General features: G+C 42.2%; 1 protein-coding gene across 1 annotated transcript; it reads left to right on the top strand.

The window, feature by feature from the left end:
• Positions 1-520: 520 nt before the first annotated feature.
• On the top strand, positions 521-15,114 carry CBLIF (cobalamin binding intrinsic factor). Its single transcript, XM_060017435.1, has 9 exons — positions 521-599; positions 1,297-1,473; positions 2,217-2,330; positions 2,733-2,873; positions 4,758-4,939; positions 8,983-9,160; positions 10,533-10,734; positions 12,882-13,000; positions 15,053-15,114. Exons 1-9 carry the CDS (start codon positions 521-523, stop codon positions 15,112-15,114), a joined length of 1,254 nt encoding a protein of 417 aa, XP_059873418.1.
• Positions 15,115-17,558: the final 2,444 nt, after the last annotated feature.

The raw sequence follows: 17,558 nt of genomic DNA, 5'->3' as shown, positions 1-17,558 counted from the left end.
AATTTAATTCATTGCATAAAGCCAGACCTCACCTGGCTGATGCTCGCCTGAGAGCCAAGAGGGCTTATTGTAAAGCAAGTGCCTCAGACTGTGAGGTGCTGCCTTAGGGATCCCCCAAACCCCAATGAAGTGGTTGCCGAGAGGCGGTCTGGGTGCGCAAAGGCTTAGGAGAAGGTCTCTGTTACATTCGCACGTTAGCCAGCCTGCCAGGATTTTAGTAAAGGACACTTGGTCATCGCTGCCTTCACCACATGTAAGCCCTGAGTGTCTCCTATGACTGTGCGGCCTACATGTGACCTTCAGGCACCTTGGAGGCTCTATAGTAGGTAAACTTAGATAAGCAAGTGGATAGTTTTATCTCGGAGAGTGCAGTCAGCATAAGTGGTTAGGAGTGTCTGGAGGATGGGGGAGGAGAGCAGACTGTTTTACAAAGAGAAGCATATATAAGAAACAGTAGAGAAATACTCTACTTGCAAACACTGGGACTTGTGAACGGGAGACGTGGACAGGAGACAGTGGGATGACCCGGGTCACCCTCCAACTCCTGACCCTTCTCTGGGCTATGACTGGGATCAGCACCCAGACCCGAAGCTCATGCTGTGAGTAGAGCGTTTTTTCCAAGGTCAGTGAAGCAGTTACCCTGGGGATAGGCAGAAACCTCAGACACTGAAGTCTGCTCATGAGTCAGTGCCTGGAAACAGGGATCACTCTAGGAGTTCCAAAGCGGGTGAGTCAGGGTGTGAGTGTGTGTGGTTCATCTTTCCTGACTTAACAGCATAAGTTCTTTGAGAGGCAAGTCTATGCATTTTACTTTAAGAGAAATTGAAATATCATTGCAGGAATGATGGTTGATGATACAGAGAAAGGTCTTCAGTGGCTGTTCTGACCAGGTACCACTATTAGTGAGAACGTTGGGTACCTGCTGAGGATAGGTCATATCCCAAATCTTTCATATTTGTCATGTAAGAGGGAGAAAAAAATGGATGCAAGGAAATCAGTGACTTCTAGGAACATGCTAGAAATAGCATGAAATGTCTGTGAGCCATAGTGCTCGACGTTACTAAGTGAAAAATCACTTTCTTAAAGATAAGGGCTATTTGGGAAGATGTAGGGACTAATTGGCCTCCAAAGAAAAAGCCCAGTGTTTTCTCCATTGCTCTTTAATAATCACCCCAAAGGGAGCATCCCTGAGGATACCAAGGCTAATCCTGTCTTCTCCTAAGAGACACAGGAAACATGTTTCTGAGAAGAGGGAATGAGGATGAGGGGTTTGGTAAACGGCTCTGTCCCTTGCAGCTGTTCCCTTAGCAGAGCAGCCCTTGGTTAATGGCATCCAAGTGCTCATGGAGAGCTCCGTGGTCAACTCTGCCTTCCCAAACCCCAGCATCCTTATTGCCATGAACCTGGCCGGAGCCTACAACTTGGAGGCCCAGAAGAACCTGACTTTCAAGCTCATGGACAGTGACACAGCTGGTGAGAAGCCAGGGCCCCTCTGCCCGCTCCCTGAATCTCCATCCCCAGGGCCCACCTCCATGTGCCCCCACCCCAGTGCTACCTGTGATGGTACCTGAATCACCCGAACACCTTTCCCTGCATCCCTGGAAGGACTCATGTGTGAAGTCAGGGCATTCACACAGGAGGGCAGCAAAGCAGAAAGAGCTCTAGATTAAATGTAAAAGAGCGGATTTCCAGGTCTGGCTCTGCCACTTACTAATTCTGTGACCTTGAACTAGTCACAGATCCCCATCAACCACTCGGTCGTCATTTGCGAAATGCAAATAATTCTAATAACAATAACACTAATAGCAATAACAACAATAACAATAATAATAAAATCTCTGTTCTGCCTACCTCACAGGAGTTGCCTTCAGGTTCAAATTAGATAAACTTGAGTAAAGTTAAAATTATCTTGTAACTATACATTTTTTTAATATACGAATTTGTATGGGTGTTCTTGCTGCTTTTCTAAACAGATACCAGGAATTCCTGATGGGGTTGTCAAGTCACATAGAGGCCACTAGATTAATGGCCTATTTAATGTTTGTCCATACTTCTTCAATGTTTTTCCATACTTCTTTCCTTGAGAAAGATCAAAAAACTAATCACATTATTTAAAAAATCGAAATGATCTGGAAAGAAGCAGAGAGCTCAGCCTGGCCCCTGGTGCTCTCCCCTGAGAACGCCTTTGTTTAACTATATTGTTCTCTCTTCCACAGACCTTACCGTTGGTCAGCTTGCCCTCACCATTATGGCCCTCACCTCCTCCTGCCACGACCCTGGGAAAAAAGTATCGATTCTACAGAGACAAATGGAGAACTGGGAACCTTCCAGTAAGACCTCATCAGAAGGGAGGGGGAAGTGAGGCAAATGGCTTTTCCTGAGAATTTTAAATCTATAAAGAAAAAGGAAGGGAGAGTGGAAGTTTAGGCAAGAGACACAAAGTACCTCTGATGATCCCACAAGTGAGATCTCCACTTCCAATCCAATGAACTAGAAAAGACCACTATCCCAGGCAAACAGTTCTATGCCATCATTGAGGACAGCAGCATCCCTCTTATTCTGTTCTCACGCCAGATGACAGTCTTATTCTGAGACACATGGAAGTTATCTCTTGCCATATGGTATCTTTCCTTTTGGACAGGTTTTCTAGCAATGTATCTTTAAAAGGTTTAGCTTTTCCTTTTTCACAAATATCTTCTTTACAGTGAACGTGAGTCTTATGAAGGCCCAAGGCCTCAATATCCCTGCTTCATCCTTCTATGGGCCCAGCCTGGCGATCTTGGCGCTGTGCCAGAAACACCCGGCGACGACCTTACCCATAGCAGCCCGCTTTGCCAAGAGCCTGCGGGCCAATTCCTCTCCCTTCGACGTGGGTGAGTCGGTTACCACTTTCACACAGTGCCCTGAGCTGGGAACATCAAGGTCACTGAAGGGTAGAGCTGGAGGGAAAGTGGGAGGGGGGGAGCTTTCCATGGAAGAGGAGCTGAGGACCGTGAAAATGCCTGGAGATGAGAGATACTGGGCAAATATTTGTTGGACATGTGAATTAAGGTATAAATGAAAGAGAGAAAATAAAACAGAAACCAGGACAATACTTGCCACGTCTGACAGTTAACAGACAAATCAGGATCTCCACTGAGGACAATAAATACGTCATCCAAGGCAGGAGTTGCTCCCAGACGAGTGATTAAATTATCAAATCAGTGTCGGACTCAGTCCCGCCCTGAACCTCCTCTTTAGTCGCTGCTGATGCTTCCACACTCTATTCTTCTCGATGCTCCTCCTTACTACATCCAAATATTCTTTTCTTTTTCTTGGCTGTGTTGGGTCTCTGTTGCTGTTCGTGGGCTTTCTCTAGTTGCAGCGAGCGGGGCTGGAGCATGGGCTCTAGGTGCGTGGGCTTCGGTAGTTGCAGCACACGGGCTTCAGTAGTTGTGGCTCGCGGGCTCTAGAGTGCAGGCTCGGTAGTTGTGGCGCACGGGCTTCGTTGCTCCGCGGCATGTGGGATCTTTCTGGACCAGGGCTCGAACCCGTGTCCCCTGCGTTGGCAGGCGGATTCTTAACCACTGCCCCACCAGGGAAGTCCCCAGATATTCTCTTTAACTAAACAGCTACCCTCTGAACACTAAACCCATAATGCTCCCCTTCAAGGATGCACTGGAACCATCTTATTCCTTCATCCTGCAAGCACGTGGCTGCTTGTGAATGGAAGCTCTATCCTCTACCACACCATGTCCTTCTTCTGCACATAACGATCCTTTCTCTGTATGATGCCCTCTGTGGGGGGCACTGTTATGTCCCTCATTGGTGGTCATCTTTTCTCCTCTACCACTATCTAAGCAACAGGATTATCTCAGGTTTTCACCCCTTATACGTGCCGCATCAGCAACCTCTCTCTTTTCAGGCTTTAGCGGACCAGCACACAGGTAGGTATTTACTCAAGTATCCTCCCCATGGGTCAAACACACACTGGCCTCTGTTTCCCATCTGGGACCTCATGCATTGCTGGGGCCTCTCTGCCAGTTCAGGAAATTGGGGCTTCTTTGCCAACATTTTCATCCTTAATGAGGTGATGAAATTTTGGGTGGAGATTAGGGTGGGGAGGGAAAGATCGATGAAAAAAATGCCATCTGGCAAGTCTTTGATTTCTTCTGGTCTCGTCATGCCAGAGTTTTTGCCCATTCAGTTCACACATAATAAGAATGAAATAATGAAAAAAGCCCTTGTGCTGGTTACTATGGGAGACGAAAATCCCCGCCCCCCGCCATCTGAGAACTCACAGGGCACAGTTAACAGCAGACAGTGCTGAGATTGCAAAACAGGTACAAACAACAAATGCTAAAGGAATCCAAAAAAATGCTAAAGGAATCCAGAAAAGTGTAGTCTCTTTTCTGGATTGACAGAGAGGACTTCCGTGAGAGGTGGTGATGGCTGGACCTTCACCAACTGCTGACACCTTGAAAGATAAACATTGGGACAAGAGAAGTGGGATTGAAAATGTTGCTAGTCGACTTTCATTCAAAGCATGAGCTGTGGAGTCATACACATCTGCATTCAGGTGTGTGGCCTTGGGCAGTTACCTAACCTCTCTGAGCCTCCATTTCCTCATCCCCTAAATGGGGATAATTATAGGTCCTATTTCACAGATTGTCCTGAAGGGTAAAGGAGATGATGAACCTGAACACAATAAGCACACAACTGTTAGCTGTTCATATTGTGGTGATGGTGGTTGTCTTATCCCGTGCTGTGATTCTCAGACACAGGAGCAGTGGTGACCTTGGCTCTGACCTGTATGTACAACAAGATCCCCATAGGTTCAGAGGAAGGTTACAGAGCCCTGTTCAGCCAGGTACTAAAGAACACTGTGGAGAATATCAGCATGAGCATCCTAGACAACGGCATCATCGGAAACATCTACAGCACTGGCCTTGCCATGCAGGTAAATGCGTCACTGATGCCCTTCGCTGGGTCCATGTCCCTAAGCCTGGATTGTAGGACCAAGAGACCAGGCTTCTGGTAGTATCTCTGTGGAGGACCAGCTACTGTGACTAGAGGTAGATTCCTTACGGCACCTGTGCCTCAGTTTCTCTACTGGTGAAATACAGGTACGTGTTAATTCATCCCTACCTCACAGGTAAAGTATAAAATCAAATACGCATGAACTCTTTTCCCTTCCATGGGAAAAAAAAAAGAAATAAATAAATCCAAGAAATGTATTGGTTTATTATGAATAATGATCAGTTTGTTCATAATAATTATAGACAATTGAAAGTTTGGTGTATTAGAAAATAACGATATTCAAGGAGGTCCTCAAAAAATATTGAATCTTCTGATTCCATGCTGCCAATCAAGTGTTCTTCTATCAGATCTTTACCTTGATCCAAGAAAAGGTGGGATTGTATTCAAAATGATTAATGAAAATAATCTAAAACTGCCTGGACATCTAATCTTTGTCAAGGTCTTTTACTATCTCAGTCTCAGTTCAACCTCACAAAGATCCCTAATATGTGTCAGCGCCAGATGTGTCTGGCCATCAAATCTATGCTCAGTCCTATGCTTCTCTAGTATAGAGTCTCAGGCTGGGATTCTATAAGATGCTGCTTGGTATAGCTCCAAATACAACCACACACACACACACACACACACACACCTCCCCTTCCATTGATATAGCTCCAAATACAACCACACACACACACACACACACACACACACACACACACCCCTCCCCTTCTGTTGATTATGGCAACATCTTCCCCTGGAAAACACACCAATAATAATGGGGAGAGAGAACCAACTAGAATCAAAAATTAAAGGGTCATCTGTGGCCAAATCCTGTAGTCCAAACTAAGAAATTTATGCTCCAGAGTCTCAAAGTGCCCCATGGGATTAATAGAAAAACTACATCATGACCTTCCCAACTTGGAAATCCCAAGAAACAGAGAATCGTAATATCATGCTTAGTGAATTAAATCAAGCAAAGAAAGATAAATGCTGCATGATATCACCTATATACAAACTTGTGGTTACCGAAGAGGAGAGGGAAGGCGGGAGGGACAAATTAGGGGTATGGGACTAACAGGTACAAACTACTAGGTATAAAATAGATAAGCAACAAGGATATACTGTATAGCACAGAGAATTATAGCCATTATCTTGTAATAATCTATAATGGAGTATAATCTGCAAAAATACTGAATCACTATACCATAAGCCTGAAACTAGAATAATATTGTAAATCAACTATACATCAATAAAAAATAAAGAAACAGAACCATGGAGTTACAATGCCCACCCTACACCTAATTTAGCTCTGAACTAGTGCAGGGGGTTGGAGACTGGTCTGATATTCTATACATTAAAAATTAGTGACGTAATGTACAGCGTGGTGTATACAGTGTGGTACAGCGTGGTTAATAATACTGTGTTATATATTTGAAAGTTACTGAGAGTAAATCTTAAAAGTTCTCATCACAATATAAAAAATGTGAAACTGTGTGGTGATGAATGTTAACTAGACTTACTATGATCATTTGACAATATATACAAATACCAAATCATTTGTTACTACACCTGAAACAAAGATAATGTTATATGTCAATTACATCTCAATTTTTAAAATATTTTTTAAAATTAAGATTAAAAAATGAGCAAAGGGCATAAATAGACTAGAAATTAGTTCACGTTAAACATAAGAGTAAATACACAGTCCCCACTCCAATGTGCTATCGGACCAACTAATGAAAATAAAGTCAGTTTCTACGTCATGTCGTGGCCAATAAAATTTTGTCAGAGAGCAAAACACTGTTTGTTTTTATGGCTGAATCATACAAAAGCTTTCCCAGGCCTCAGGTCTAGAAAGCTTTGTGGGGGAACAAAGGAAGTCTTGAAGAAATCTAAGGCAAGTTTTATTCGTGACTCACTTAAAATAACCTTGCTCACCTTAGAGCCAGACGGAGAAGTGTTTGCTTTTGCTAGTTTGGTCTGTGCATTCCATCTGGTATTTTAGCACCTGCAGAGTACACCGTGAAAAGCTGTACCTGGGAATTAAAGTTTTTCCTTGGAAAAAGGCAGGACCTCACCCATATCCAGATAGCAAAGGCCACATGGATTACTTGTCAGTTAGGATACATAACCTCTCCCTACCCGCCTTATACCAGAGTTTACCCAGGCAGCCCGAGGTCTGAAATCACCAGCTATCTACTATATAAACTTTTTCTAATCTCAAATGTTCTGGTGTCAAAAACAAAGGGTTTCTAAGGCTGTAACAACTTGGGTTTGCATTCCAGATTGGCCACCATCTTGGGCAAATATTGAATTTCCTGGAATTTCATTTTCCCCATGATAGCAAAGGTATAAAAAAAGTCACAGGCACAATGTGGCATTTAATAATTATTTGTGATCTCTCCCAGTGGAAGAGACGTGATGTTTAGCTTCCTTTGCAGCCTTCACTCACCCTCTGCCAGCTGTCAGTGCCCTTCAAGTGACCTAGGCCACCCACATTGTTCCCCAGAGGCATTTCCTCCTCTTTCTTCCGTAAATATTCCAACACTTTCAAGGTTCCTCTGACAAGAACCTAACTTGGGGACATAAAACTTCTTCATGCGAAGTTATTACTGACTTCTAACTGGCTAATGCATTACTCCTTTCTAAAGAGTTGGTGTTGTGATGTTTTATCCCAAGGGGATACATCTCACTTGGTGGGATTTGGGATATGAATATGGCAAGTGGACAAGATACGGATACGATTGCTGGGAAAGCCTGACTGATGCCCTTTAACCAAACTGCCCTGTAAAGGGGTCTCTGGGAAGAGCCATTGTCATGGTTATGGAGGTTAACAGAGCCTGTCAAAACTGCCTAGTTGCTCACAGTACTGCCTCTAGCTCACGGCCATTTCTGGTTCCCCTCCCTTCACCCATTTCCCATTCAAAGCTTCAAGTGAATGGGTCATCAGCAACCCCAGACCATTAACATGCTGTGGTAGATGAGTCAGCACAACCGTAAAGGCAGGGAGGTGCTAAGGACAGCTTCCGCAACACAACGTTACAAAATGCTTTTGCATAGCAACCCATCTGAACCTCCAATGACTGCCCCAAAGGTAGGCAGGAGCTATGATTTCTATTTTACCCGTGAGACAGAAAACTCAGCAAAGTAGAGTGACTTGCTTGGTGTATTCATCAAGACTCATTTTGCAAATTAACAGAAACCCAAATAATTTTTGCTTAAGAAAAAAAAATGGACATTTACTATTTCACAGAAACTGGGGGATCCAGGGCTCGATTAGGTGATTTCAGGATTAATCAGAATAAAGGGCTCAAATCACATCAGGGATCACTCTTTCATCATCTCTCAGCCATGGTTTTTCTCATTCTCTCCTGCTGTATGGCTTCTTCAGAGTGGCTGAGAAAGATGGTCACCAGCACCTCCATGATTACTAACCCCAGCAAGGGGGAAGAAATGTTTCTCTCTCCCAATGTCTGTGTATCCTGGAAGGACTCTGATTCGTGCATGTGTCCATCAATCACTGTCACCAAAAGGATAGTCTTGTACTCTACGATTAGTCCAGCCCATGAGTCCACCCTTGTGGCCAGGATCGTGGAGCCTCTAGCTGACAGTACCGACATGATCAAAGAATGTGGGAAGAGCTTCCCCAGGAGCTTGCTTTGCCAGCTCTCATCCTCCTCCTACATGCAAGAACTGTTAGTAAATACTGCAGCCCTAATAGCACTCCCTGAAACTGAGTGTAGCTCAGATATTTATTGTGTGACTGCTACGTGACAGACACTGAACTAAGCAGTGGGGACACAGCCGTGAATAAGACAGATGGTGTCCTGAACCTCGTGCAGCTTCGGTTTTGGACTCTGGTTGATCACAACGATTAGTGATCAAGTCTGTCCCTTATAAGGTTAATAAAGGCCAACTCTCAGCTATACCTAATCTGTCTCTCTCTCTCTACCCACCCTCCCACCCCCACCCCGGCCCCAGGCTCTCTCCGTGACACCTGAACCACCTAAGAAGGAGTGGAACTGCCAGCAGACCACGGATTCTGTACTGGATGAGATGAAGGAGGGGAAATTCCACAACCCCATGTCCATTGCCCAAATCCTCCCTTCCCTAAAAGGCAAGACATACCTAGATGTGCCCCACGTGTCTTGCAGCCCTGGTAAGAACTCTTTAACATCTGTCTCTCCCTATAAAGTGGCAACTTATGCCAGGAATGATACGTGGACCAATTTTAAGTGGATAAGGTCTTGTTATATACATGACTGCCGTGTAGGCAGGGCCAGTTCCCAGGAGTTGTGTGTTAGCACACGGCCATGCTGTCCTGCCCTCGGAATTCTGCTCCCACATCCACTCCATTCGACACACATTTACTGAGCACCTACTACAGGTAAGTCATTTTGTTGGATGCTTGTGGAGAGAGAAGATCCATGGTCCTAACAGTCAAATAACATATGACTTCATTCATTCATTTGACAAATGCACCAAACACTAGGCAATATCTTATCATATCTGCTCTTTACAAAGTCAGGAGATGGTATGTAGACAAAAACTACAATATTTGGAAGAATGAAATAAGTATTAAACAGAAATAGAAGCCATATACAGTGCAAAAGCAAAGAAAGTATGACCAATCATTGAGTTTGGGAACCTTAGGAGAAGAACAGAGATGACATTTCAGCCAAGACTTGGAGATATAAAAATGTGCTCACAGCACACGAAAGGGATGGGGTGGAAATCTGGCACGTTACCTTTTTATTTGAAATATCTTTATTTTATCCATTTAAAAATATAATACAGAGATACTTAAAATTCAAACATGGCAGAAATATACATCTAGAAAGTAGAGTCCTGCAAAAAAATTTATCACCCCAGAGTCTTTGGTATAGATTCCTCCAACTCTTCTTTCTAATCAAATACTAACATAAAGTATGATTCATCTTATGTTGCATGGACTTCCTGAGATAAGCAGAGATAAGTAAGCTCCTTGTCTATCTCAGTACAGAATCTATAGAGACCACAATTAAGCAACCTGACCACAATCATACCAAACATAGCCACATTCACTAACTCCTTAGGCTGCTTCCCAAAGATTTCCCAACTTGAACAAGGTGGCCATGGAGTCCTTCCTAGGATTCTGCACTAGGTGCCCAGGTATTTTGTTAAATGGCCTGAAACTTACTACCTTTGCTTCCAGATTCTTCGGGCTAACAAAAAACCCCAAGAGAACAGTGAGCACCATGTAAAATACATGACTTAGGGCTCACAACCCTCCCTTCAGTTGACAAATCCTTTTAACAAAATAAACATTCGTTATTAAGCTAGCTGTCAGTTCTTCAGCTACGATCAATTCTCTAGGATGGAAATGAGAGCTTCATAGGTCACACCAGTTCTTCAGAACAATCCACAGAGGACACAAAACCACTGTCATCTCTTGAAATGTGTTCTGGGATAAGCTGCCAATAACAGAGATTTCGTACCTATACTACAAACCCCATAATCTTTAACAAATTTGGCCTCTTTGCTCTTCCCAGGTCATGAGGTGCAACCAACTCTGCCCAGCCATCCTAGCCGTGTTCCCACCTCAGCATCCAATATCACCGTCAAGTACACCATAAATAACCAACTGAGGGGTGTGGAGCTTCTCTTCAATGAGACCATCAACGTTAGTGTAAAAGAAGGATCAGTGCTACTTGTTGTCCTAGAGGAAGCACAGCGCAAAAACCCCACATTCAAGTGAGTGTTACAAGTGACATTCACCATTCCTCCCAAGCCCAACCTGAATTCCCATTCTCTCTCTTCTTCCTTCATTTTCTTGCTTTTTTCCCTTCTGATCATGTAACAGATCTTTATTTAATAGCCCCCTGAGGAGCCTGCGATCTAGTAACTAGGCAAGGCTCTCATAAAAATTAAATCATTCAAGTCAATATAAGATGGAGTTTTTAAAACAGGAATTCAAAGGAGAGAGAGCACAGTGTGGATTAGAAGAGTCAAGGAAGGCTGGTGGCTTTGGACCACATTCAAAGAATAGGTACCATACAGGAAGATAGGGAAGGATGGTATTCTGGGAAGAGGGGGATGGTGAGGACAAAGCATTCGAGACAGGACTGAGCAAGGAATTTAGGGTCAATGAGTAGACCAGCTTGACGAGACAAGAGAATACAGGACTGAATTAAATGAATGATGTCTGGAAGGATACATTGGGTGATATCGTAGAAAGCCTGAAATACCAGGCTAAGGAATTCGGACTTCATGTTGCAGAGAAGCATTGAAAGTTTTTGAGTAAGAAAAGTCATGTTGTAAAATGTTCATTGGTTTGGGGAATGAGTGACAAGGAGGAAAGCTACGGCGTGACTACAGAAATGAAGCTGTAAACTGATGAGGACTTCATCTAGGAGACATGTACTCATACCAAGGAAGATGCCCCAGGGCTCATGAGTGACTGCATGTGGGGGTCAAGAGCAAGACGCTTCAAAACTATCGGTAGGAGTGTCAGGAAGAAAGAATGTCCTTCAGAGAAAAACCTAATTCCGTTAGATGATTAATTGTTGGCATTCAAAACAGAAACATTAGGAAGCTTTTGGAGGTATAAAGGAAGTCCTAGAAAAAGAGGTCAGGACAAGCAAAAGAGACTGGGTAGTCATCTGATAGAGTTGACGACTGAAGTTAGGGACAGTGTAGTAGGTGGCAGATACAATGCTTCCAATAAACCATGAGACAGATACAATTATTCCCATTTTACAGACAGAACCACGTAGGCCCAAAATGGTTAAGTAATATTCTGAAGATCACATAACATGCAAACTATAGGAATTGAGATCTGAACCCAGATTTGACTGACTCTTATGCTCTTTCTACTACCCAGTTGGGAAAGGGAAAAATATAGAAATAAATCACAAAGGAGAACATTAAACTTTGGGGAATGTTTATGGTTTGCAAAACGAGGGAACAGTAGAGAAATATGGAGAAGTCTAAGCTATAGGAGGAGGAGGGGGAAGATGCCAGGTCATGGAAAGGAAGAGAGGAGATACTTTCAAAGAAAAGATGGCCCAATCCAAATTCTGCAGAGAGCTGTCCAGCAGAAAGACTGACAAAGGCCAAGGAATAGACGAGTGACGTGGGATCTGTTCTCCAGGGTTAGGATAAGTACACGTGTCTGCTGCCCACAGACCAGCTCCATCACTTCCCTAACTTCTGTAGAACAGGTCAAGATAAAGATCGCGTTTCGAGAATACTTAATTTTCCAACAACCTGCTAATGTGCTTTACTTCTTCTCTAAGCTCAGCTTTAATTTTACCTGATTTAACTTTTCCTAACTATAAATGTAATAAATACACATAGGAGAAATTTTGAGGGGGGGGAAGCATAAAGAAGAAAACAAAACATCTATAGTCTATCTATAATATAATCACTGTTGGTATTTTTTATAATTTTATAGGTATTTTCTCCATGCATATTACAAATAGTTGTGATCCATAATTAACGAGATAGATAGATATTTCTGATACAATGTGTATCCCACATTTTCACTTAATATTATTGCATAAGCATTTTCCCATTTCACTGAAAAATATGATTTTCTTAACTGCAAAAGAGTCAATCTTGGATATTCATTCCATCTCTCACCTAATTTTTTTGCCCATTGTTGGACATTTACATTTTAAAAATCTGCTTAATGATAGGTTTTTTAAAAATCTGTTCATTTTATTTTTATTTAATTCCAAGTGAAGTAATTTTATGTTCATTAGTCATTTGCGTTTTCTCTTTGAAACATGATTTTTTCTGATCTTTAAAGCATTTAGAAGGTCTCTGTCCCTTCATCTTAACTTCTTATTGCCTGACTTAAAGTGAGGTATTAATCGTATATGATTTTATTCTTACAGATTTGAAACCACAATGACATCCTGGGGACTTGTGGTCTCTTCTATTAACAATATCGCCGAAAATGTTACTCACAAGACGTATTGGCAGTTCCTGAGCGGCAAAACACCTTTAAATGAAGGTGAGAGAAGAAAAGGAATGTGGGCATTTTCTCCATCGTTTGAAGGCTAATTCTTTCATTTCCATATTTAATTTAATCGATAAATAATTGTGAGATTCTATGTATATACAATAATTGTACATATAGCTGTTACATACGTTATGTACATATGCAGATATATTATGAATATATATACAGTGTTGATAGATAGATAGATGGATAGATAGAAAGATGGGTAGCTCTCTAAAAAAGCTTTTGAAAAAATCAAGAATCCTAACTCCACCCCGAGCCAGTGGGAAAATATCCAGTGAACAAGAAAAGCGGATTGACCTAAAGTAGTAAGAGCTAAAGAAGGAAAAAGCAGATGTGAGAAAGATTTTTTTTTTTAAGTGTGTGATCTAAGAAGATGGCCAATTTGGGGTTAAAAAATTAAACACGTATGTGTAAAGCAAAAGAACAGTGAATTCATAGCCAGGGGGAAATAAATGAGAGGGATAAGATAACATCTATTAATGTAGTAATGTTATCTTATTTCATACATCAACTCTGTAGGCATTAGTGACTCTTTTTACGACAAAAAAAAACTAAGTCTCGCAAACAAAAAAGGGACTTGCCCAAAGCATCCATGTAGTATGTGATAGAGCAGATAATCAAGGCCACAGCTTCACTCAAAATCCATTCTTCGCCTTCTTTTGTTGTAGTGTTGTTAAAAATCACCAGAAAGAAGAATGTTTGTGTGGGGAAAGTGGGAAGAGTAAAACTCAGACTTCAGCAAAACCTTAACAATCTTTAAAATGTTGGCGCAAATACTAAAACACCCTGCAGCTTAAAAAGAGTACTGGTCTATGGTTTTGTCGAAGCACGATGTTACCTAGTTAACCTGATGTTCATTGTCACCCTTCTTTGTCAAGATGCTTCATTATCCAAGATTACAATGAGAGAGACGTTTTTCCTGGAGCCTACCATGGATTTGACAAAAAAATCTGGCCAGTCAGAATTTGTGGAATTGTAGCACAGCATTTAAGAAAGATCTTAGAGTCACATAAACCTTGGTTAGAATCCCTTTCTCTCTGTCTCTGTCTCTCTTTTTTTTTTTTTTGCCACACCATACAGCTTGCAGGATCTTAGTTCCCTGACCAGGGATCAAACCTGGGCCCAGCAGTAAAAGCGCTGAGTCCTAACCACTGCACCACCAGGGAATTCCTGAAGCCCCTTCTCTTATTTTCTAGCTACACTAGGCAAATAATGAATCTTCTCTGAGGCACAGTGCCCACAGCTATAATATGGAAAGAGCAGTAACCATTTCTTAGGTTATTGTGAGGATTAGAAATAATGTGTTTGAAATGAGTAAATTCAGTGCCTTTTGCATGGTATCTGTTCAAAAATGCTAATCACTATCGTTATTAATTCTCTTACCACCTTCATCTCAAGAATTGCCCTGGGAACGCAGATCAGGCTAATTCTCATGTCTGCCAGTTACTTTTCTTCTCTGGGGAAAAGCAAGTCCTCTGAGATCCAAAAAGATCTGGGCCTGGAATTGTCATGCTTTCTGATGCCTCGCTACTTCAGAGTGAATCATCGATTATGTCACCATCTGTGCTTCCTGCCCAGAAAGACGAGAATTCTCAACCCATTGCCCTTCCTCACTTCTTACAAAATCTTCTAAACGGAACATGAGTTCCCGCCTTGAATGCTCTAAATTTGGCTTACATAAGCCCTTTTAATAGAAATTACTTTCTTGCATACTTATTATGTGTCAGATACTGCATGAGGCATTTGGCAATCATTATTTCTAATTCTGAAAATAATTCTTCAGCATAAATACTAGTAGTACAATAGTGTATATGAGGGAAGGAGGCTGGCACAATCTAAGGGGCTTGGCCAAAGACGCGCTCCACATGGCAACTGAGAGCCTGGAAACAAGGACCTCTGAATCTCAGTTCCATGCTCCCTTCATACTAATCAACTCTGGCGATTTTGTCTCTCTAACCAATTTGATGGGCTGGTCCCGTGGGAGAGTGGTGTGGTTATGGGCACCGTGGGCACCTCGTGTTGTTCTCTGCTTGTTTCCAGGAGTTGCTGACTACATACCCTTCAACTGCGAGCACATCACAGCCAACTTCACACAGTACTAAGGAGGAGAAGGATTGAGCTTCTATCAAACGTCCCCGGAGGACGGCTGGCATTTTTTTTTCACCTCATTTCAAATCTGTGCAAAAAAGTCGGTATTTACAAGGCTACCATATTCCTGGTTAAAACATGGAAACCACAATGTAAAATAAATGATGCAAACTTCACTGGAGTTTCAACATCTGTGACCCATGAAAGCAAAAGTCCGGCTTCTCAAGACAATGACCCCCAGTCATCATTGAAACCTAGGGTGAGGGGGGAAAGGGGGCGTCTCGCTGATATTCTGGAAGGTCATTCTGACCTTTTTGATTAATTAACCAACACACTCTTTTATTCTATAAAGGAAAGGATGTATCTTTAAAACTTCTATTTTGGGCTTCCCTGGTGGCGCAGTGGTTGAGAGTCCGCCTGCCGATGCAGGGGACACGGGTTCGTGCCCCAGTCCGGGAAGATCCCACATGCCGCGGAGCGGCTGGGCCCGTGGGCCGTGGCCGCTGAGCCTGCGCGTCCGGGGCCTGTGCTCCGCAACGGGAGAGGCCACAACAGTGAGAGGCCCGCGTACCGCAAAAAAAAAAAAAAAAAAAAAAACTTCTATTTTTATTTCTTATACCAAGTACTCCTTTTCAAATCACCTGGTGTAAACATATATATGTACACACATTCATCCGTACATAAAGTGACCAAAATTATTTCACATGAAGCTCCCAGGTGGTTCAGAACTAGGTAAATCATGTTATCGATATATCACAAACTTCTATGTCCAATATTTGTTCTGCATAAATCACATTTCAAATAGATTTTATATAATTTATCTATGTATTTAATATATTAATATGAACATATGTGTATTTAATATTAATTTAACATATAATATGTTTTATATATTAAATGTAGACATATAACTGTGTCCCATAAATAATACATATAACATTTTAGGTATAATATATAGATCTATAATCTCACCCTGTCCTACATATGTATATAAATACTGAAGGTACAGATCTTTGGGAGAAAAATTTAAGACAATCAACTGGTAAATTCTGCTTGTTGGAGTCAACACTGGAACAAACTTTCTAGAGAAGAATATGAACATTTGTAACAAAAGACATAAGATGTACACTTTGATCCCCAAAAGTCCTAATTCTGAAATTTATAGAAAGGGGGAAATCATAAGAGCACACAGATATATATAAGAATCTAAATGTCAGCTGGGACAATTAGAGAAAAAAACTTAGATATGCAGCCTCAATACAGTTCCTAAAACTGAAGCCCAGAAGTGGACAGACTTCACGGCCCCATCACAGGCCTCCCCTCCTGGCATCCCAGAGCAAGAACCTGCTCTCTGGTGACGATCTGGCTCCCGGGAGAAAGAGGCATGAACCACACAGGCCCAGATCCTCACACCCATCACAGCTATCAGGTAAGTCACTGTATGCCCGAAAAAGACCAGGACTGCTACAATGGTAGAAACCCTCAGGGAGCGGTGAATAAGTGCTCTCTCATAACATATCATAATGTTTGTAATACGGAAAACATGGAAACAATGGGTATGTCCCAAAACAGAGCAATGCATAGGTAAACCCTGGTGGGTCTGTACGATGGGATTCTTATAAGTCACTAAAATTCATCTTGAAGGTAAATAGCTGATGACATGAAAAGACGTTCATGCGGAGCCAAGTGAAGAAATCAGACTACACAGCATCGCAATATCACCCGTCCCATGGTGGGACAGTGGTTACCTCTGCAGGATAGAATGATTAGTGATTGATGTCTTTTTGTTTATTTGTTTCTCTGGTTTCTAAGTTTTCTCCGTTCAACACATAATAATTGAGCGATGGAAATGGGGGGAAATTATTTTAAACAAAGATGACTTTTCCTCCTTTAACAAAAAATTGGGCAACCGAAGGAAGGTGTGTGTGTGTGTGTATTCCGCACCCAGCGTTTGCTATAATGATAGAAATTGAAGGAAAAAGAGGGGCATGAAAGACTAGGGGGAATCTCAGGCTGGTTTCATGTATGAAAACCTCGTTTTAACTACCTACCTAGTTATTAACTGTGTTCATCTGTATTGGCAGGGGTGGGGGACAGGGGAGTGAGGTTGACAATGGGTCTGCTATGAGAAGTTGCAATTCCCCTTTGAGGAAGCACCTTAATTAAATGTAGTCTGTGTGGGTTCATTTTTGCGTAATCTGTAATGCCCCAGACTGCATTCCGTTGTTTCAGTGACTAAAATAAGTGCTTTTGTGACCTCTAGTGGTCATGGCTGGTAAAGGATAAGCCTCCTTTAGGGAGTGGTCAGTTATGCATAACCACTTTTGTGAAGATGCAGGAGAAAGAGGAAGGAAGATTGCTACCAAATACTTTTCCCCTCTTTAAAAATAGTATGGAATTAACAAAGTGGATATAGAGGGAACATACCTCTACATGATAAAGGCAAGCCTACGGCCAA

This window comes from Delphinus delphis, chromosome 8, assembly GCF_949987515.2.
Source record: "Delphinus delphis chromosome 8, mDelDel1.2, whole genome shotgun sequence".
Classification (NCBI taxonomy): Eukaryota; Metazoa; Chordata; class Mammalia; order Artiodactyla; family Delphinidae; genus Delphinus; species Delphinus delphis.
Note: the sequence above shows the minus strand (reverse complement) of the source record. Positions and strands in the feature narration are given on the sequence as shown.

Bases quoted from the DNA above. Each gene is read 5' to 3' on its own strand.
- CBLIF (XM_060017435.1), top strand. From the start codon at position 521: ATGACCCGGGTCACCCTCCAACTCCTGACCCTTCTCTGGGCTATGACT. The intron at 600-1,296 runs GTGAGTAGAGCG...TGTCCCTTGCAG, and splicing joins CCAGACCCGAAGCTCATGCT to CTGTTCCCTTAGCAGAGCAG. The intron at 9,161-10,532 runs GTAAGAACTCTT...TGCTCTTCCCAG, and splicing joins CCACGTGTCTTGCAGCCCTG to GTCATGAGGTGCAACCAACT.